At 39.0% G+C, this 23,023-nt stretch overlaps 1 protein-coding gene across 1 annotated transcript in view; it reads left to right on the forward strand.

Annotated features, from left to right (window-relative positions):
* Positions 1 to 23,023, forward strand: part of CA10 (carbonic anhydrase 10) — a 168,978-nt gene that overhangs the window by 48,287 nt on the left and 97,668 nt on the right. The window contains exon 3 of the mRNA XM_015645856.3: positions 18,998 to 19,140. Coding sequence (XP_015501342.1) covers positions 18,998 to 19,140 — 143 coding nt within the window. The remainder of the gene's footprint in view (positions 1 to 18,997; positions 19,141 to 23,023) is intronic.

Raw genomic sequence — 23,023 nt, forward strand, 5'->3', positions numbered from 1 at the left:
CATATTCCATATTTTTTAATATAAATGTTAGTACGAAATTTCACTGTGTTTTGCCATCTCTTCACACATCTCAGCAAAGGATGAAAGAGCACTGATCCAATGTCCTGCGATGTTAAATTGTATCCCCACTCATCCACCTGGCCCAGAAATAGGTTTTGTATCCCTAAAACTTCACCTGAGAGTAAAAGTGAGTAGAGAAGAAGCACCGAGTCTGTTATCAGAGACTGCACTTGCTCCCCCTGCATTTCAGGACAAGGTTTTGAATACAGCACGGACAGACAACAAGGGACAGATGGCCTTGGCTTTCCAGCCAGCTGAAGCACAGAGATCTTCCTGCACTGTTTTCTTTCCCTTTCCTTGGAACAGTTTGAAGCTGCTCTGGACTGGGGATTCAGGAGAGCACCTGGAGTTGCACCCGTGGAGTACCGGGAGCCCAGGCTGGGCAGTGCCAGAGGGATTGAAAACAGCAAACAGCCACAGGAAAGAGACCCTCTGAATTTGTCATCTCTGCAGAGCAGCCAGAGGTTTTGTAATCTGGTATTGTTCATTCTTGTGCTGGGTAGTGCTTTGCCTGTTAAATAAACAGGTTTTTTCCACTTCTCTCATAGAAATCTCTTCCCAAACTGGTTGGGGGTTGGGGGAAGGGGCTATGTGGGTTTGCTTCTCGAAGGGAGCCCCATTGGAGGTTTCCTCCCACATTTGCCCTAAACCAGCACACCCAGCTTTGTGAGAACGTGGTCCAGCAGCAACCCTCGTGTCTGCAGAATGTCAAGGTGTTTGTTGTACTTGTTGCTAAATCACTGCCGCTATCCTGATAAGCTTTTGTCACGTTTGTCTTAATAGCTAAATAACTGAGGTCTCTTTCAGCTGTATTGTCTTTGAGATTAATTGTAAACATCTGCCAGCTAGTGAGGGCAGTAATTCCTGTTGTTCAGCAGAGTTCCTGAAAGGACACTGGTTTATTTCTTTTGTAAAGCCCTGCTTTACAATTTCTTTGTAACTTGAGATTATGTGTCTGGATTTTTCCTTTCTCTTCCTCATTAACAGAGGTTTTATGTGCAATTTTTTAAAATGTTGTAAAAACTGGGAGTAGAAATCATCATCAAAGCAAAATGAAAATTGCCCATTAATGCTGAATTTCATTCTGGAGATGGCATCAGTCAAAGTCTGTGTCTATGTAATCTACAGAATCCTATTCTATTGACAATGAGAAAAATTGTAAGAGTTTCACTGAAACCTGTTCTGAAAGGAAATAAAACCTTCATCACACAACTATTTGTGAGAAGCAAAAATGCTTCTTTCAAGGGCCAGTGCAAGCAGAAATAGATGTCTACATATAGATAAGCAACCTGAGCAGATGGTTAGAAAAAGGAAAGTGAATGGCTGAGAAGAGATCCCTCTGACATTCACTATTAGAGACAACAGTGGCTGTTAATAAAGCAGAGTTAATTCTGTAGCAAGGAGAAAAATATTTAATAAGCAGTACTTCACATATAATTCAATTAACTGCCTTCACTCATCAGTATTAACGAGCGCTGCAGCTTGGATTTATGTGCTTGAGCTTCATCACAGCACTCGCAGTCTGCTTAAATGCTGCCAAAACTTAATAAAGTGCTGCCAGTCATCAGCCCAGTACATCAATCTAATATCAATGATATTAGAAATCATCCTCTACTCACATCATTGTTTCCTAATTCCTTATTTATGCTGATTTCTGCACTAAACACCTTAATTAGTGCACAGTGATTGAACAAGTTAAATTTCTTGTCCCTTCCTTGATGACATCTTTAGTATTATGCAAGTTACTGAGCAGTAACTATAAATGGTGTATCCATGTGTTTTCAACCCCTCCAATTTTTTAAATAATTACTTCAGTCAGATATATGGATTGCCACAGCGAATTTCTACTAGTCTGAAAAGGATAAATGCTAAATTAATTTCTGTCTTGATTCTAAAGAACATTCCTATTGCAGTCTGTGTTTTTCCATGTGTAACACAGATCTCACCCTCAGTTCTCATGAATAGCCCTGATTGTGCCCCTTTCTGTGGCTTGTATTCCTTGTGCTTTCTCTCTCTCTAGGAAGAGAGAAGGGACAACAAAGGTTTCCAAAGTATTTTTCTTTCTGCTATTGAGGGATTTGATTCTCAGAAGCTGATAAGCCTTCCTCAGCAGAAGCTGAGAGAATGATGTTTTGGCATTATATCCCATCCTGTCCTACCTAGGAGGCTTTGGAAGAGGTAAGCCCAACTTTAAGAACTGCTGAAGGGGAAGGGAGGCAGCCTGATACTGCTTATTCCACCTCTAACTCTTCTGAAATAAATCTCTGCTGCTCCACAAAACCCTTGGCTACTTTTCAGCTGGGTGAATTGAGGCCAGACCCCGGCATCCAAAAGGAGATTTGAAAAGTGCTTTGAAATGCAAGTTCTGGAAGCATTACAAGCTGTCATAAGAATCACAGCAAGATAAATGACATTACAGAGAAAAGGCAGAAGAGCATGCTATTTTTATATATATTTTTTTATCTTACCAGAAGAAGAGAAATTAAGATGTGAGTTGTAGGTTTTGGTGACAGCCGAGGGCCTGAGAGTTCAGGAGTCCACAACATGAGTTTGAGGGAAATTTTGTTGGAAAGTAATTTAGAATTGTAAAACATTCAGAAACCTGTTTTTGGGGGGACAGAAAGGTGAATGCAAGTCACATTTGACTATATTTCACCTGAATAGACTGTCCCTTTTACCTTGGCTTTTCGATAGTATTCCTGTCACCTGGAGTATGTGAAATCCAAGGAAATCAAAGGTGTCATAACCATCCAGTTCCTCAATCCACAAGGTGAAACCATTGAAGCTTGAATTGGAAGTGGTGTCATTCTTTTGGGATGTGCAGCCCTGTACTTGGCATCGAGTCTCTTGAGGACAAATGAGGATTAGAGAATGCAGCACAATACATGAAAGCAAGAGACAGCAGCCAGAATTTCTCAGAAGAACAGAGAAACTGGGTCAGTCAAGAACTACATAAGGAGGAATGCTATTTATGCTGTATGTTCAGTAAGTAGTGCCTTCTGAGGATTTAGCAATTCATCCAAAAAATATTAGAGGTTAAGGCTAAGTTGGCTGTATTTCTAAAACAGAAAACAGTGGAGAATCAAACCCTCAACTTAATAAAGTCAGCATAACTCCATTAATTAATTCATTAATTAATTCCATAACACCAGAGCCGCACCAGTTCAGAACCTGTTCCTTGCAGTTCATATTTGTCCTTTACCATATTTTACCATTTAGGAGTGGTAGCAGCAGCAAATTAAATTTTTAAGTTGACACCAAGTATTTCCTGAACCCATGTCCTAATCAGAACTTGTATAATAGTCACCGATTTTCAGGGGTTCAGCACTGTGCAAATGGCTTGCAGGTGGTAAAAGTTTCTCTTTTAAAGGAGCATAAAATGAGTTATGTCCACAGTGGAGAAATAGTTTGAATCTGCTTATAAAGTTGAAATCCTACTTTATCCTTTTGAGTTCTACTTAAAATAGAAGATATACAGGTCATCTAAAGTACAGTGTCTACCCAAAATCTGGTTTAGGCTAATAAAGAGTCACTCAGGCTTTCAGCCTTTTAACAGAACAAAGAGAACCACTTTCTAGATCAGTTTCTAAGTTTTAGGTGACATTGAAAATAAAACAAAATTGATCCAGAAAATCATCAGACAACATATGATGTGAAAGTGCTGGTGCAAGAAGTGTTGCTAAACAGAAACAGTGGAGATGGTAATGAATGGGCTGCACCAGGATGTTTCTGTGTTTGTCAATGAGATAAAAATCTGGCAGCAAATACAGCACTATTGACTTATGAATGATCTGGACAGACTCAGTTTAAAAGTAGCAGAATAAGGAGCTCATGCAATTCACTGTAGAAAAAGAAAATATGGTGCTTGCAACTTTCTTGTTCCCCCATGTGTAGTCCTGCTAGTAATTGTCAAGGAAAAAAAAAAAGAAGTTTTAATAGTAAAAAAAGGGAGAAAAAATAGATCCTCCTAACAACCTTTTCTGCTTGTGAGCTTTCTGCCCTGCACACAGAATGACACAGGCTCTGTGCTGAATGTCAGTGTTGGCCAGAGCTCCAAAGGCAGCTGTAAATTCACATCTCTCATGGTGAGAAGATGGTTCCAGATAATGGGTATCGATTTTCTGTACATCATGACTGTGTGTCATCCAGCTACCACCTGTACTGAACCTAATGATTTGTCTGAATAAAGCAGTACTCCATAAACTTTACTGCTGAGCAAACAGCATGCTGTTGGCAACATCATACTCTGCTCTCCCTTTCAACCCATCAAAAGATGACTCAATTACCATTTAAAATTTTATACTGCCTATGAAGTCAAGGACTGGAGAATTAGTAGTCAGCTTGAAGGTATTTTGAAAAGAGAAAATGTATCTTAATGTGAAGAAGTGACAGGTTTGCACATTAGTGTTAAAAGGACAAGCCAGTGTTGGTGTTAATTTTAACATGCAGGATGTGCACAGTGAAGAACAGGCAGATGAAAATGATGGATTCTGTCAACAGCTAAGAGGGGATGATCAGCCTTCAGAGATGCCCAGATTCAGGGATTAGAAACAGAAGAACTAGAAATGACAATTTCTTTTCCTTCTGGAAAAGTCAAGTCAAATGGTAAAATGGTTAATTAGAAATAGGCTTGAGAAGCTTGGCATATTTTTGTGTCTTAAAAGCTGTGATAGATATTTGGCTCTAAAGTGCTTTTACCTCATAGCAGAATTTCAGGGAATCTGCCTTAAATTTATGTCTTATTTAAGGTTAAGTCCAAAATATGGGTAACATCTTACTTAAGAATGAAGTTTACTTAATGTTAAACCTATTTATTGTGCCCACTGCCACATGGTCCTGTACAGTCAGTGGCCAGAACAAGCACTGCCAACTTCAGGAATATGTTTTCTAATGCAAAATTTTATAAAATTTCTATACAATTTAGAAATGCTTATGTGCAAAGGATAACAAGAACTAGAAAAAATAAGGAAAAATTAGAAAACCTCTGATAAATTCAGAACTTTTTATGTGTTAAATTAAACCTCATTCATGATAAAATATGAGGATGTGTGTGTGGATTAAGAAGCTAAATGTATTTCTGAGTGTCCACACTTCTATATTGTGAGGGATTTTTAACTTGTGAGTTATTGTGACCCATTTGTCATCTGTCAGATACTGCTTCATACAGCTGAGTTAGGAAAAAGATGTTTATGTAAATACAAGAGCTAATAGAACGACACAGTCTGACATCATCTGACATCAAGGTAATGCACCCAAACTCATCTAATAGATGGTTTGCTGCAATTAAATTTTGTTGCATGTCAGACTACAAAAAGAAGTTTATACAGAATACTTAGTTTAAAAACAAACCAAATAAGAATGTGCTGCATATCTCAAATTAAGGGGGGTTTGGTATTCATGCTAGCAAGTTGCAGTAATCATCCTAAATATTAACTGTTGCCTAAAAGCACTTTGTGACAGGGATCTGGTGGGTCATGACAATTATCTTCTCCTAAGTTTGAGTGTCCTCATTAGGTGATTTTCTTATTAATTGGATGTCCACATGGTTTGTGGACAAACCCAAGTAGGTTTTCAGGGATCCCAAGGTCTAGGATTTACCATGCAGCGATTCTACCTGAGGGTGAACAAAACTTCCTGTAAAAGATTTGAGGAGAAGCCCCTTCTCCTGCTTGGAGAAGAACCAATCATCATTTTACCAGAAAGTACAACTCCTGAGCAGGTGGATAGAAGTGGATCAGTCACATAAAAGCTACCTCTAACATCCACATCAGGAATAATTCCCAGGGGAAGACTGAGTCCATCAAAATATGGAGGGTTTTTAATACTGTTAACACCTGCTTTGATTGTGAACCTAATGCAGCCTCAGCCTGAGGAGAGCAGTGGTTGCCTTGGAAGTTGATCTGTTTTGAGTGCAGAAAATGAGGCTCATCTGCTTAATGAGTTATAAAGTGTTTTCAGACTTTTAAGGAGTTATAAGAAGCGTTACCTCAGGGAAAAAGAGACCTTTAAAGAAACCTCGCTAGGCTGCAAAAACTGTGCTTTCTACTTTTTCAAAGAAATTCCTAGAACTGGAGGCTTCCTAATCACTGGCATCTGTGGAGATGCTCAGGCAGGTCTCTGAGGAGTGCTGGGGTTAGGAGCATTAGTCAGTCCATCTGAACTGCTCTATCCAGACAACATCTCATAAGAACGTTTGATTTGAAATGCATCGCAAAAATCCTTCCACCAGCAGAAGCAGCTTCAGATGTTATCAGAGAAGAAATTTCCCAGAGGTTACAGTTTATGGGGTTTTATTTCTAGCAGATTGGGAGTGTATTTTTTGAAGGAAGACAAAGTGAAAATGGGCCAAGTCAATTGTGTGAACAAAACCAGAGATTTTTCCTCCAAGCCCTGAAATTATCCCCTCTGTTTATCCCACTTTAATGTTATTATATGCCACACTGCAGAACAAGAACATGCATGAAATGTGTGGAAGTTAAAGGGTGAATTTCAGGGATTGTAAGAGATATCAGGCATAAATTTGAAATTAGATGTGGATAGCTTATTTAGTATCTTTTGGCAAGTGTGGTGTATTCAGTATGTATCCCTTGTTCAGGAAAGCACTTAACTGTAAACACTAAAATGGTATTGTTTCCTTCTAAAGCTGTTAATATTTTTGAACTTATGATGTGGTGATGCTAAAGGTTTCAAAGGAGTGATTGTTACTAAAAATCACAGTCATAGCAAATCAGTGGTGTAACAAGAACACCAGGCTTTGTAAAGTTTCTGAAATAACATGCACACAAATACAGCAAAAGGTGTTATTTCACATCATAAGACTGATGAGCAAATAACTGGTCTAAATCCCAAGAAATTATGTATAAAGACCATTTTTTGTATTAAATTTGCCACAGTTAATGCTACAGAAAGTAAATTGATACTCTTCTTGTAACAGGCTTGTTGTAAATAGTCCAGGAAATGTCATTCTACTGCTCTGCTGGTTTCCTTCGACAGCATTATAGATATAGCTGTTACTTCAGCTGACAACAGCAAATAGTGCAGAACAAAGAAAAGGCATCATTATTGATGGAGGTGAAGCCTCCAATGACAATTGCCTGCCTGAGTGACACAGACTTTGCCCTGTTCCTCTTGCACAAAAGTTAAATTGCCAAGGAAACTTTGGGTAGTACAGTCGAGACTTAAGGAAAATAGTGCAGCTAATACCTGCCATGAGAGTATTTGTTTTGCTAAGGTTTTGTGATTCACATTCAACTTTCTACTATTCTGAAATAAGCACATTCCATTTTCCTCATAACATGTTCATTCTTTTTTGTTAAAGGAGAAAAGCAGGGTGGAGCAAGTTTAGTCCCTACATGTTGCTAAACTCCTGCTGCTCTTCTGGTAAGATGACTTCAGGACAAGAGAGATTCTATTGCCATGTGTACCACTCCAGTTCAGCAACATTTCTACAGCTGTTTGAAAAGCAGGATAGGAACTTTTAAAACACCTTTCTTAAAGCTCAGATCAAAAAGTTATTTTATGTATTGTCACAGATCAAGATGGAAAGCTTCTTTTAAAGGAAAAAAGTTCTCTTTGTCCCAAAAATCTCAAAAATTCATTCCGTTTCCTCTCTGCCTGGGGCAGTGCTGAAACTTGGCTAAATAAACCAGAAAAATACAATTTTGTTTGCAAGACTAATGTTCACTTTTCTTTGCTAGGTCATACTGAAAAAACCTCTTAATAGTAAACACATCTAATGAATTTGTATATGGAAATTTTAATGGGATTTATGATTACTGACTTTAGTAGCTTTGTGTTAGAAGTTTAAACAGAAGTAAGAACACTAAATATAGCTAATCTGTACTTGTTAAGCCTTCTGGATATTACTTCTACTAGAAATATATTGATTTACCAAAATATGGATATGATCTAGTATCAATATCCAACTGAGATGGACAAAGACTCTTTAAGCATTTTGGGGTTCATATGTTAATATATGTTTATTAACAGCTCTGGGCCAGTGCTGGGTCTCCCCTTAATACACACGACCCTGAATACAGGTGAATACAGGCTTTTTATTTACAGAAATATTGGATACAAATGCACATTCATACCCCAGTTGCCACCCATTCTCTGCTTCTTATGCAAATTAGGAAAAAAGCAATTAAGCATGTGTAGTTTGTTCCTTGAAATGGGTTGGTGGTCTTATTGTGAGGAGGGGTCACAAAAGGGAGGAAGGAATATATCTCTTCTTCATCCTGACCTTTCTGCCTCTTCAATGCAAAGTGACAAATGGACCCTTGGCTGGGTCCCCAGTTTCATGTCTTCAGTGAGTTCCTGATTTGCAATTGTCTTACGTTTTTGAAGTTCCTTACCAGCTTCTTTGTCTCTCATTATAAGCCCAGCTGAACAAGTATAAAGTTGTATATTATAATGAATTATAATAATAATTCATTATTAGCCAATGATTAACATCTGATTTTAGCTAAGCCTTTTATCAACCTTTGATTTTAACGACGCCCATCTATTTATTTGAATTAGATTTAGCAAGGATTATTTTTAATTAAGGCCTCAGTTTCTGGTCTGTTCCCCTCAGTGTCCATCCCCTGGGGCCCGGCCCAGCCTCCCCCTCAGGCCGCACAGGCCGCGGGGCAGCGGGGCCGGCCACACCAGGCCTCTGCTACCTTTCAAGGCCAGAAAGAAAGAGAGAGGAGTTCCCAATTGGGTTTTTAAAAAGTGGTATTTACAGAGGCAGACATACTTTTCAGTGGTGCAAAATGCTGCCAGTTCTCAGAACTGGCCAGCTATAGATCTTAAGCACAGAAGAAACTCACAGCATTCTCTCAGATCACTTCTGTGGGTGGTTCCCACTTCTTTCCCTAAATGCCAAACTACCACATTATGTCAGGATAATTTTTTTCTTAATAAAAATTATGTAGAAAGAGTTAAGAGTTGGTAGTTCCAAAGTCTAAGGAATTACCATGAACTAGTTTAGTTAGCTCTGTTTTCAGGATTATTCTGTGCATTGATTTCTAAAATCATTAGCCTGTGACACAGAGGTCAACTGGAATTTATATTTTCAGTGGTTATGAAGCTACAGATTTTGCTTCAAGGCATTTTTTTTTTTATTACCTGTAATATTTGATATTCATAATAAATTTCAGAGTTGATTTAGAAGCTTGGGTCCATAAGGTAATTCTTGACACCTTTGCAGTCTTTTCCATGTGGATAGTTATAAATTTTCTAATCAATCTTGATGTAACCATTTAACACTTTTCTTCCTAAACCTCTTTTCATGAGGCAGGTATAATTTTCTGCTGCTAGAAAGACCATCAAATTTTGTATCTACAAAATAAAATGTATTCAGTTCTGGGTGAAGGTCACAAGTAATAAAACCTCCAAGGCACTATCTTATATTGAATCTTGGCTGCCAAAAAGGCAACATCCATTATCTTTTACACATCTCCCTTGGAAGCAATTGATGCTTATTCCATCTGAGCTGTTACAGTCTCTGGCAGGAATGGGCTTTTGGGAGTGTTCCAGAGCTACAAGCCCTCTGTGACACACTGGGGAGCAGATTCTTCTCTTTGTGCCTCCAAGAGATTTTAGGATTCTGCATCCTGACATTGCTTCTCTGACCAGTGTGTCCCATTGCACTGCTGGAGGATGCTACTGAGATGGTCTTCAAGGTGGAGCAGTTACCTTGCAACTCAGAAAGTGCTCATGCACTGCTGTATTTCTCATATAAAAAGTGTGCTGGCTACTCACACTTTTCACAAGCTAAGTCCTTACAAGCCACAGAAGGAAAATGTCACATGGTTATTGCCTTACAAAGTGAGGCCCCCTGCCAGCACTGGTCAGATGAGCAGCATTTTTTGGGATGTCATGTGTGCAGACACCCACAGGTTAGGGAAACAGCTGGATCAGGAGGGCTCTGGAAAGATCATTGCTGTGCTAAACAGCTTTTCAGTCAGTTTGTGGAGTTGGAAATAATAGAGGGTTCTGCTTGCAGTGCTGTTTGAGCTAACCTTGAGCACAGACCTGACATCCACAGCTCAGTTACTCCTGGGTCAGGGTGTTTTCATGCACTGAGGGCAACAAAGCAGCACAGTCCCAAACTCACTCTTACATCAAAGAGGGAGCATCTGCCCCTTTCCCATTCCCCACATCCATCCCTGCTGCTACACTCAGAGCAGAGCTGATCTTGTGACTTGCTGTGAGTTGTGCTGTTCTGGCCTTTTGGCTCACATGTACAGCCTCCCTGAGCTGTGTTCTATCCCCTGAGTCTGTCCTGGGGGTCTGCTCTCTGCCCTGATGCTCAGCCCTGCTTTAGGGCACAGCCCCCACCATTGTCCTGCTCTGGCTCCTTTGTGTCACTTTCTGGTGACACAGAAAGTGTCTCCACATTCACCCCATGGGCTATTTCCAAGGAGACTGCAGACCCTGCACTCAGGGGAAACACAAAGCATGTCCTGCCCATTTCAGAGCCCTGGCACAACACACAGATTCTTTAAGAGCACGTGATCTGCCCTCTCCTAGCAAATTTTTGGTGGAATAGTTATGGCAATACCTTGGCATGGTTTAACTCAGCACTTATTATTTAATAAGAGAACTTGACAAGTTCTTTTCTTAAATTCAAGCATGAAAAATAAAAGATCATTCATGTCCTGATCTTACCTAGTACAATTTGTTGGCACTCAAGATCTAGTCCTTGTAATAGAACTAAAGGTAGAGAGAGACATGTACAATTTTACCTGGTTTTTGCAGAATGAGTTTTAAATTTAGAAAGAAAAAAGATGTGAGAGTACAGATCAAAATCTGTCATCTGTTCTAAGTTCAGCATGAATTTCAGCTCTGCAGTCTGAATATTGCTGCTGAAATTTGTACATGATAATTTTTCAAAAGGGTGTGGAATGGCAGTGGGTCAGTCATGCCCTCCTCACCTCACACTTCTCTGCCTGCACTGTCCCATCACATCCAGACCTTTCCTCCCTTTCTCCACTCCCAAACAACACCTAGAGTATTTATTTGCTTCCTTCTCTGCCCCCATTCTAGCTTTTTGGGGTTGGAAGGATTTTGGAAGGGTTTAGTTGGTTTGTTTTCAGACAAAACCAGCTTGAGAACCTTCCCATTTCTCCTGTCCAGTGGGAGACCTACAGAACGTTCCTTTGTGTTCCTTGTGTGCCAAGACAGAAATTTCAAAGTAAATGAAAACACACTTGCTACTATAATTTAATACCCATTTAGGTGAGTATTTTAGAATCTTCACAGCCTTATGAAAACAAATATATTTTCAGAATGTTTCCTCACTGACAGCAGAACTAAGCATTTGCTATATCTCTGTCCAAAAGTAGCCTCAGCAAGATCAACAAGTTTGTTTGGAAGTTCAGATTCATAGCACAATTCAAAACTGAAGGCATTAAGGGACCTAAAGGTTTGAAATGTGACTTTGTCAATAAAAAACCAGCAGTATACTTGAGCATCACAAATGGCAATTAATCCAATGGTAGAGGATTTTCTAATGTTGGCAAGTTCATAAAGGATTAATAGGAGAAAACTTACTGAAGTAGCACGTAAAACATGAGTAAGCATGTAGTATTTGCCTTGCATTTCTAGAAGAGCCAAGAGGGCCATGGACAGACCCACCTGATTTACAAATAGCTTTGCAGCAGTGCAGTTTCTTTCCTCTCAATACAAGAGATCTGGATTCTCCATGAAGGTGGAAGTTTTCCTAGATAAGGATTAAGCTGGCTGCTGTGATCAGCAGCCTGTCCTCAGGGGCTGGGTGCCTCATGCTGTGTGTACAACAGGTTGTCAGGGAAGCAGGGACTGGATTCTGCCCCAGAAGAAATATCAGACTTTCAGAGTCTTCACCACGCAAAGGAAAATGGATCATTCAGTGAAAGATCAATCACTGCCCAGCAATTACTGGATAGTTTGATGTGACCGCTTAGGGGAAGCCAGGGTTTCTTTCCATTCCAAAATATTTTGCAGTAATGGCTCCATTTAGAGTTGTGGCTTGGCAGCACCAGGTCAGACTTCTAAGAGATCAGGATTGCCCAGACATTTTTTTCCAGCCTGTGAGTAAGTGCGCCAAGTCAGCTGTGCTCACTTCTGGCCCTTCCAAGAATAATCAAAGTTACAGAGTTTCAGTAATCTCACTGCAGAAGCAGCATCCCCAGGCAGAGCCAGAGCCCTATGGGATGGGGTCAGAAAAACCTGATTGCTCCAGAAAACCCCAGAGCAGAGAACATCACTGTTCCTGTCTTGAACTGTCATTACAGATAAAAACTGCAGCACTCAGTGCTGAACTCTGTGCTGGCTTCTCACAAGTCTTTAAAAGTCAGCAGAGACTGGACATTTCTGCCTCCCTGGCTTTCATTAACTGCAGGAGTCTTGTGGTAAGCCAAAATAGTGCAGACCTACAAGTAATTCTCGAGGAGTTGCTATCACACACAAAAAATGCCTTGGAGAATGTGTCACACTATATCAGGAATGGCGAGAAGCACGACACTAACTCCCTCAGCTGCATTGTCCAAGAGAACAAAGTTTATTATTCCTGATCTTCATTTATAGACAGGTTCAAGAAGGTCTGAGAGGTAAAACTCTCATTGGTCATTAAACTTACACATCACTATCATTGGTCAAGTGGAACACAACCCCTTGACTGTTTCTTACAAGTAAACAACAAGGATCTAAACAACACCTGCCGAGATTTTTGTCCATCACCAAGGACTGTTTGGATTCTTTCTTCTGCTTTCTCAGGCCAGAATGAGAAGCCTGTGTGACTTAGTTTCACACAGGCTCTGTTCCCTGCTTAATTTTTGCATTTAGCATCCACAAGAATGAGACTGGTTAATCCCTCCTGAGTGCTCCTTACATCTGATCCTCACACCTGCCTTCTCCAGAATCCCCTAATGCTCTGCAGTTCCAGAGTGACATGCTCAGTAAACTCATCCTAATAAAGGATGCATCAGCAGGCATGCACTGAATTTGGCAATAAATAGTTAAAATCCAACTTAATACCTGAGAGTTACATTTATTTTAGTAACAGTATACTGTGGGGCACTGGGATACCCAGAAAAAGCACTTTTGATAGGATAAGTATACTGTCTTTTGTTATTTTTTTATGTTCCTACTTTAATTTATATTTTTCAGCAGAAGGATCGATAGTATCCCAAAGACATTAATATAAAGCTGAATCTACAGAATAGAGCTCAAGGTATCTGCTGGATAAGCAGTCTTTTCCCTTAAAACAATACGTTCCAAATTGCTTTTCTCTGAACAACTTTTTCCATTCAATTTCATCTGTTTGAGGCTTTCTTCACCTTTGCTCCAGATCTTCTTTAAAGTCTTACATCTCACTCATCCTGTCTTAGAACAGTCACTCATTTTAACAGCACAGCCATCATCCCCAGTTCTACAGCATGAGCCACAAAAAAACCCAAAGATGAGGAACATGAAGAGGAAAGATTAGAGATCACAGAATCGCTCAAAATCTGGGTTTCCTGCATTTTAATGCAGAGTCCCATTTCAAGTCTAGAACTACCATCACAGATTTTTTTTTGCATTTCATCTTTTTTGCTTTCAGTCTATGCTTCAACCCCAGGCCAAACTCTCCCCCTTCTCCATCCCCCAGTGAGTGCCAGGCAAACGTTCTCAGATGTGCTTGGTTCAAGGGAAATCTGTTGGACCCTGTCAGTGATTGATGGCTGAGGGACTGACCAGATCTGGTTAGGAATTACCAGCTGAGTGGCAGTAATTGATGGCAGCTCATTAGTCATACCCACAGCCTGGGCACTGGCAGGCAGAGGAAGGGAGCCCAATGTCCCACTCAGAGGCAGGCAGGGCACAGACTCAGCCCACAGGGACTGGGGATGGAAAAGAGGGACAGGATGCTGCCTTCCTCACATCCCCTTTCTCATTTTTAAGGATTCTTAATTTCTTCATTTGCCAAGAAGGGTTTCCCTTCCCAAGACTGACCCTTTAATGAGCAATCTGTGCCACCTCCACTAAACATCTCAGTTGCTTTTTAACCTTTAAAGGAAACTTTTCCTTAATCTGTTTTAATTTTTTTTTTTTTTTCCTAGTTGTGCTAATTCTTTCACCTTCACTCACATTACTTGGAATAACCCATTTCCCCCAAAACTGTAGTATCTTTTCGACTAGAATGAGAGAGAAACACATTCTCTTTTCAGAACTTCAGTAACCCTGATCCTAGAAGATTGGTACCTGCTTAGTTTTGGACCTCTCCCTATAGGTACTGCTTCCTACTCCTGCCATATGAATAATGAAAAGAAAATAATTCAATATAAAAAGCATCTGTAAACACCTTTATAAGCAGCTGACTTATATTTTTCAGAACCATAAGTGTTTGATTGTATAGCTTTAGTATGTGTGAACTCACCACAGGGTGGCAGAGAAAAATGTAATTACATACTGTTGTATAACTACTCTTTACCCCAAGATTAGCATAATTTATAGAAATGAATTAGTCTAGTTTAATCACTGTAATGAAAGGAGTGGTCCTGTGTTCTACACTTTTATCCCAAATGTGTAGATAAAAATAAGCAAAAGCTTTGCAGGGCCACAGGTCACTAATTTTGATTGCTAAATACTTTTTTCCCAGGTAATACTCTTAATTTAAGAAAATGTTTAATTAGGCATAAGTAAGTAGCTATAATTTGAAAGGTAAATTGGAGAGGGTATTGCATGATGTCTTTATTAAAGGCATAGCAGAAAATTGCCGCTTTTTAAAAGACAAAGTCTTTCCAGAATCTTAAATCCTCATTTTCCACTTCCTGTTTTCTGTTATCTCTCATTTAACGAGTGCAGTGGTTGAACTTTTCTTGTCATTAAGAATCCTTCATACAGAGGGAAGATGACATTTGAACAGACCAGTATGGAATTATGAGTATGGAATTAGCAGTAGGCAATATGATGCTGCTGGAGATTTCAAAATTTTTATTTTTTATATGTTTCAAGGTTTATTGATGAATATTCTTAATTTTTTTACTATTTCTTGAATAATGGCAATGCTGTCTTACTCTGTAGGATATATTTCAGCTGTCAATGCTTTGCTGCTCAAAAAGGAATCAGAATACTTTCAGTTCTCAAATTTGAAGCTATTGTGATACTGTCTAATATTACTGCAGTCTAGAGATTTCTGTGACCAATTACTGAGATGAATGCCATTCTATACTGTCATTTCTTTGGTATCCCTGATTTATCTCTCAAAGCCTTTATGACTTTACCTTTGGCTTTTATGTAGAGGCAGAGCAGGTCATGTGGTTATACAGAGGCATTAATATGATAATTTTCTTCAAGCTGAGTAGGTGGAAATAATTAATGGACTGCTTTATTGATGTACATAGATTACTGATTCTCTCTGTGGTTCCAATTCCCAGACTCAATAAAGTAGCTGAGATTTTATCTGAGGGACCAGTAATTACACAGGGCAAGAATAACTGCTGCACAAATAACAATCTGTTGGTGTTTTATGCCATTGCCAGGGCCAGTGCTAAAACTTAAAAATACAAACAAAGTTGTGCTGCATGAATAAGTTGACACCTTTCATTTAAATTCATGAACTCTGGAGAAACTTAAATTCAGAGAATCTGTGCTCTTGCAAGTTGAGCAAACCTCAAAGAGGAGTTTACAGGCTTGATGCAGTAAAACAGAAACAACCTGACTGTCTTGCCTGTACGTGTCATTGACAGGGATCAGTAGCAGATACCTTGGGAAAAACAAGCATCTATAAAAATAAACACCATAAAAATTGGATCACATTTGCCACTTTTTGTCTCGCCAAGCCTGGTGCAGATTTTAAGCAAGGATTTTGGCATTTCACATCACTGTGGTATTCATCCCAGAGTTCTGACTGACCTGAATGAATTTGTTCATTTTATCTATTTAGTTTATACTAAAAGTCACTTTTCTGATGCTTGATTCTGGGGCAGTTTCTCAGATTCATTCCCCATAAAGAAGCTCCATGTAGGAACATCCCTTGGCACCTTTTTGTGAGCAGTAAGGAAAAGAACTCCCACAGCTTTACTGCCACATAATGCTGCCTGTGCTGCTCTTCAAACTTGATCACCAGCTGGTCCTACACACTCAGCCAGTGTTCTTGCTTCTTATCCTCTTAAAGAAGTTATTGGTGGCTTCTAAGACTTCAGAGAATTGTTCTTTAATATCTTCTTCTGTCATGTCTTGCCAGAGTTTATTACCTTTTCCATTTTTCTTATTTGGACAGCATTTTTTGGAAATGCTCCCTTACTTACAGCCACCCTATTTATTTCCTGTATTTGAAGTTTCCTGGCTTCTTTCTCCTGTTTAAAGAAAGGTTCAGGACCACCCAGAACACCTTTTGGTGTTTTGGTGTTTTGGTGGCCATTTAAATAAGGTTCTTAATTTCTATCTAGTTCTTCACTTTGTTACACAAAAATCAACTACACAAGGTTTTTCATTCCTGCAGAGATCTGAATTGAGTGTAGTGGAATACCTATTATGCAATCATCAAATCACTAAGGTTGGAAAAGACCTCTGAGGTCATAGAGTCCAACCCTTAAACCAATACTGCAGGTCCACAACTGAACCATGGCCCCAAGCACCAAATCTACACGTTTTTGGATGAAAAAAATGCTACTTCTATAGTTGCTGCTAAAGCAGGGTCCTTGCCTTGCTCAGACTCAGTCATTTCACACTGGATACCTGTCCACAGCCCTTCCAGGACCCAGACCTTTGAGTCCAGCATGACTTTTTATTACAGTCAGGCAGTTCAGATGTCCTACACACTACACCCCTATTCCTATCCTGGAAAACTGTTGGCTTCTCTCAGCACAAATGCAAACTGTTCCCTGCAGGCAATACCATTCTGCTTGTCTGCAAATTTGCTGTCCCTATGGAAGAAGATCCTTCTGGGACACCATTCCTTCTTTGCTTTCCTCTGGAGAGGGGAGGCTCCTATTTATTTCAGCAAATCCGTGGTATTCATTATCAGAATAGCTCTCAATCCTTGCTTTACTGTTCTAGCTGCTTTTATTTCACTGCTGTTATGCATAAGTTTGGTAAAAGCCATGAGAATTCATCATCCTTTTGTGGCATGCTGATGCTCAAGCATCTTCATCTATCTCAATATAAATTGTTCCCAGTAAATTGGAAAGAGAGCAGCTGCAGTAAGATACAAACTAAATAAAGATGTCAGAGATTCCTGCACAGGTATAAAATATAAATAATCCACCTCACCATATAACACACACACACACAAAAATCTGTTGTCCGTAGTGTGCCAGCAGGCAGAGGATATAAACTCTGAATTTTCTGTTAGGAGAAGGTTGAAGGCATTGATCAGACACAAACTTATGATCTGATGTCTGTGTAATATGTTTGCAACAACTCAGCTCCCAAGAAATGCAAGTTTGGGGGGATTTATAGAGGAAGCAGAGATGACACAATATATTCAGGCTTTGGGTACAATAACCAGGAGCTGGAGCACCTTGTTAAGTGATATTTTGAGCTGATATTAGGCCTGCATGCAAACTAGAGAGTCACAGTAGCTGCTGTACAGTACAGGAACTGATTAAAATGCTTCAGAGGTCCACACACAAAAAAACAGCATATTTCACACATGAGTAATTTTTATGGAAATACAGAATAAGTGTGGGAAAGGAGATATTGTTTCATTAATGACTTAAGCCCAAGTAGAACCTTGTCTGCTAGTTAAGTTGGAATAAAAAATAATGAATAATTTTAAATGTTTTCTTACATCTGATTTCTTCAGACTAAACAGTTAATACAGTAACTGTATTTAATTTAAGCCTTGACTTCCTACATGAACCTTCCTAGATTTTTTTCTATTACAGTTCTGAATACTTTTAGATCACTTTGGGCATCTAAGAAGCAGCACTAATTACTTTAATTAAATGTAATCAGACATTAATATTGCTTAATATTCCCATCCTCTAGTCAGCTTAGGTGTGCAGTCCTAAGTCAGTCAATTAATTTTGGGCTGAAGCACAGGCCAAATCACTCTGATCAGTGGGGAACTTTTCTCTTTGTGTGAATGGAAATAGCAACAGGACTGGAGAGGTCCTGGAGCTTTAATTTGGGGTGTTTAGAGAGGAATCAAAGATTTCAGCTCACACTCACATATCTGATGACAGCTGTGACCTTTGCTGGGCAATGCCACAACTCTGCAGCTCCCTCTCCTCGAGTTCCAGGCTGTTGTGACAGGCATGGCACAGAATGCAGGGTTTCCTGTCAGAAGCAGGAATAACATTATAAAATAACCCCTCCTAGCAGCTCTTCTCCAGTGCAGCTTTTCTGGGTCAATCCCAGTTGCATCATAAATAGTTTTGCTATCAACTTGAAGATAATGGGCTGACATGTTTGGTTTGCTGTTTTATTGGACATTGTCTAGGTTTTTTATTTATTTAAAAACTTGCTAAAGACTTGTTTTTTACCAGTTCCAGGAATATTTCTGACCAGAATGTTGGAGTTTTTTTAAGTAATACTAGAAACCATTGAAGCAACAAATTCCCCAGGTAATATTTCCCCCTTTGATTCTATAGCTCTACAGTTTCATTAATTCATTTTTTAAAATAACACCAGTAACACAACGGGGGAATTAATCAAGAGAAACCAGGCTCTCTCAACCTAAATTTTATTTTTGTAAATATTCTGTAATAGCAAAGGAGCTTTTTATTATTGAACCCGGGATTATATTTAAGAGGAAAAGAAGTAACCCACCTTTCCTGATGCAAAATTACATAAAACCATATGTTTCGGTCTTGTTGTGTGAAGTTTTAAATTTCAAATGCAAGATGATTTTGTCTGTTTTCAGTTTCAAAGTGTGTGTGCAGACAATCTGACAAGTTTAATTACCTGGCCATCTGCCTGGCATGTACTGCCCCAGTCTTTCCAGACTTCCCTTAAACTTGCACTTTCTTATATTTCACAGTGCCCTCCTTTTGGGGTTTGGTGAACTCAGCTTGGAATCTTTGCTCTGTTGGGAAAAGACAGTCACCTGTCAATATTGAAACCAGCCATATGATTTTTGATCCCTTCCTAACTCCTCTTCGCCTAAACACAGGGGGAAGAAAGGTAGGTGGTCTCTCCTGTTCTGGTGTATAAAATTAATGGAGTTAGTAGATTTAAAAAAACATTTGTTATATTTTATTTTTCTAAAGCATTTACTTTTATCTGTCAGCTCCAAGGCAGAATTACAATGTAGAGTGTTTTAAAGATACTCCTCAAATGACTGATATAATCAATTCTGTTTATCCATCTGAAGGATTGATATTTCAATTCTGAAATTACTTTATACATAAAATATCTTGAACCTTTTCGCAGTCTTGGCAATATTTGTTCATTTATAATGGTTTTGTGTTGTTTTTCTTATGTTGGGGTGCCTAAAAGGGTATTTTAAAGTATTTATTGCTTGTTCCATGCAGGCAGTTGTCTCTTACCCAACCTGTGTTACAGATCAATGCAAGTGAAAAGGCACCATGAATTGCAATATCAGAGCAAGCAGAGACTCCAACAAAAGGTTATTTCAAAATGATTTATCTTCCCTTGTCATGACAAATGAGATGTCCACTGGAAACAGTGTGACATCCTAGGAATTTGCTCCATACTTCCCATGGAAGTTCTGGTGGCTCTTGTGTACATACATTGGAATGTGGGCTGATTTTCATTGAGTTTCATTGCAGAAATGCTGAAATGGTGGTGTTGTTATTGCTGGAGGACAGTAATGCTTCCAACTCTGACCTGAATTTCAGGGTAATATTTACGTTTTGCTTTTTAAATGGAAATGCGTGAGGGTTTTTAGTTTTGATACAAAAAAACAAAACAAACAAAACAAAAAACCCACCAAGAGTTTTAATGACTCTGCTATGTACATAAAGGCTTACACATTTCATGTTATGTATAAATTACAGAATGACAAAACATGAAATTCAAGAATGTGAAAGTTGTCAGTGAGTCATATGCAGAAGGTTCAGAATATTCAGTGTCTTCAGCAATTCTAGGGATTCAGTTTGGTTTTTTTACCAGCTCAGACTGAAACAAATGTCTGATTATTGATAAAATTTGGAGGCACTGACGAACCAGGAGATGCTGTATCAGTGATGAAGTTCTTACCATGCTCACAAATACTGCCTCTGATAACCTCCTATCACATTACAAGAACAGGATTTGTCTTAGAGAGGTTTCAAAAATGGTTAAATCAAAATAATCTTTTGAGAAAAGAAATTGCAATTTTGATGCCTTAATAAAACTTTCTTCATAGTTAAGGCTTCACTGAGGATTTGATTTGGCAGGTAGTGTATTTGTGTTCATTTCCTTGGTAATTTTTTTTGTATGTTAAAAATAGAGGTGTGTTTCATATGGGCTGAAGCACTTCCACTCTCAGCACTCTGAACCAGTTGCTGTGGCAGCCAGGGAAGTTCTTGGACAAGACTTAACTGTGATTATGCTGTACATGAAAGGGTTTTATGGAACTGATCCTAAGGAAAATGATGAATAAATAAAAAAGGGATTTGGTGTGGTTTCAAATCAAAGTTATAATAAGCTAGCTTACATGCACAGTGAACAACAGAGACAGCTACTTGCACACAGTGACAATTATAAACCTCCTTTGGAAAAGGGGCTGGGAGGAGACTCAAGCTCTAAGAGACAGCAAGATGGAAGGAAATACTCAGTTCAGTTGTTCCTGGAACAGTAACTTCAAGTTCTTAACAGGTTTTTTTGCTATTAATTTAGAAGTTCGGTTTCATCTGAATTTGAACAATATTTATTTCATTTTGAAAGCAGCATATCTACTTTGTGTGCTTCACTTTGGAAATTACCTTATGAGGAACAGAAGTGGCTTATCCACAGGAAGACAATCCAAGACCAATCTGCAATCACTGACTTAATATTTCCTCTTACCCCTTCCACACCTTGCCACTCATTTCCCCTGGGCTTTATTTTTAGTGGGAAGCATTGTTTAATTTCTGTAAACCAGTTACCTGTTTAGTTCTCCCTTCTCTCCTTGGCAGATGAAAAGTTCCGTTCCATGACAGAATTTTTGTCTAAGGTTTCCATTTAAGCACATCTCTTTCTAGTTCCTTTAGACAGTTTATTTCAGTGTTAGTAGTGAAAGCCTTTTAGTAAACCAGATTGATACTTTCCTACAAATTTTTAGACTCCTTGGAAATGAAGCAATATTTTTCTTTCTCCTTAAGATAAGAAATGGTGTGACAGGAGGGTATGAAGGACAACATCACTGTTTTCCTACCCTGCAGCCTAGAAGGGGAAAAAAAGCCCCATCTGTGGCCTGTCACACAGCACGTGACTTAATGGTTAATTCTGGTCTGAGGCTGAGAAGGAAATTCTTCCCATTCCATTCAGGAGTAACAGGGATGGCAGTATTATTTGCCAGATATTTATATCTCTTTGATCCATTTTTTGGCAATAAGGTTGCAGTGAGCAGTGGTATATTGCTTTTTGTGCTGCCCAAGGATTTCAGGGCAGTATCAGGTCACACAATTCAAGCACCATCAGATGTTATTCTGAGTTGTACTCATATTCTGTATTTGGGATTCTCTGTTTCCTGAGAAAGTGACTTTGCAGGTCCTGAAGTCTTGAGTGTCATTGATACAGATAATTGGATTTCAAGATCCAGAATCTCAGCACAAGATACTTAATGAGTTTACATGCAGAAGAAGAAATGCTACTTTTAAGGAAACTCCACAGGTCCATCCACTTCTCTCTCAGGCCCAGCTTTGTCTCTTGGTTATCCATTTTAATGAATTTAGAAGCAGCTCGTTTCAGATAAACAGCCCTTTCTGACAAACAATGCCAACCCTTATTAATTTGCAAATCACACTCCTCCATGTCACAAAGAACAGAACCCTTTTACTTTCTCTGCTCTTTTTCCCTTAAGCACCAAAGCAATCAGCACAACAGAATATCTTAAATTAAGGCAGGAGCACCTTGGGTTTCAATCTCCAAAGCATCCAGCATCATCCAGCCTGTCATGGGTGATTGTGGTGGATGAACAAACCACCCCACTTCCTAGTGACCTGGTCCTTTGCTGGGATACCTTCCTCAGTTCACCTCTGCAAGAGCTCTGCCTTTGGTCATCCAAATTTTGTCCTTTGCCTTTCTGTAGCCCATCTGTCTTTGGTCTCCTTGTTCTCTGTGGACTTAACTTCAAAGGCCCCATTTCTAGAATTCTTTAAGACTCAAGTACAGTTCTTTGACATACTTGTTTTTTCTTTTTTCTCCTAAAAACATGTTGAGCAGCAGCATTTGCTTTAGACATCAGGTGTATCCCTGCCAAGTAATTAAACCTTGTCACATCAGTGACCTTACGTCTTATGAGTCATTTTAGGATTGAAATTGTTGCCTAAAGCAGGTAAAGTTCTGTTTAAAAGCACTTTATTTTTAAGGCAAGCAAGGACATTATACCTGATGTTGACCTCTGGGGAAATAAAAGGAATTGATGTCTGCTGGCCAAGGACTGTTATTCTACAGCTCACTATGCATAAATGGAAGTTACTCACCAAGATCCACACATCTGCCTGCTCATATGGGGCATTCATGAATGCAATCACGTATTATTTAAATTAATATCCATATAAATAATTGGTTCATTCAATGCATCACAAGATAATGGCTACATTCAGCAGCTTCTAAACTAAAACAGGGTAGGAGAAAAGAGATTTATGGATTGAAATCAGTTTAATGGTTTCTCTGCCAGTTAGTTCTGATTCCATGCTGTTCAATCAATTCAGAGTATTACTAGCATTTTTCTCAAGAGTGCAATATATGACAACTGCCAAGTTTTGCTTTGGTGATTACTAAAAGGATAGATACTGGTATGAACCATATTTCAGCACTGCAGGAATATAAAAAATGAATTGTTAGAAATGGTCCAGGAGGAATGGATAGCAATAAGACATCAATGTCCTCTGTAAACTGACTTGTGATAAATTTTTAG

The sequence above is a fragment of the Parus major genome, chromosome 18 (genome assembly GCF_001522545.3).
Source record: "Parus major isolate Abel chromosome 18, Parus_major1.1, whole genome shotgun sequence".
NCBI classification, from domain to species: domain Eukaryota; kingdom Metazoa; phylum Chordata; class Aves; order Passeriformes; family Paridae; genus Parus; species Parus major.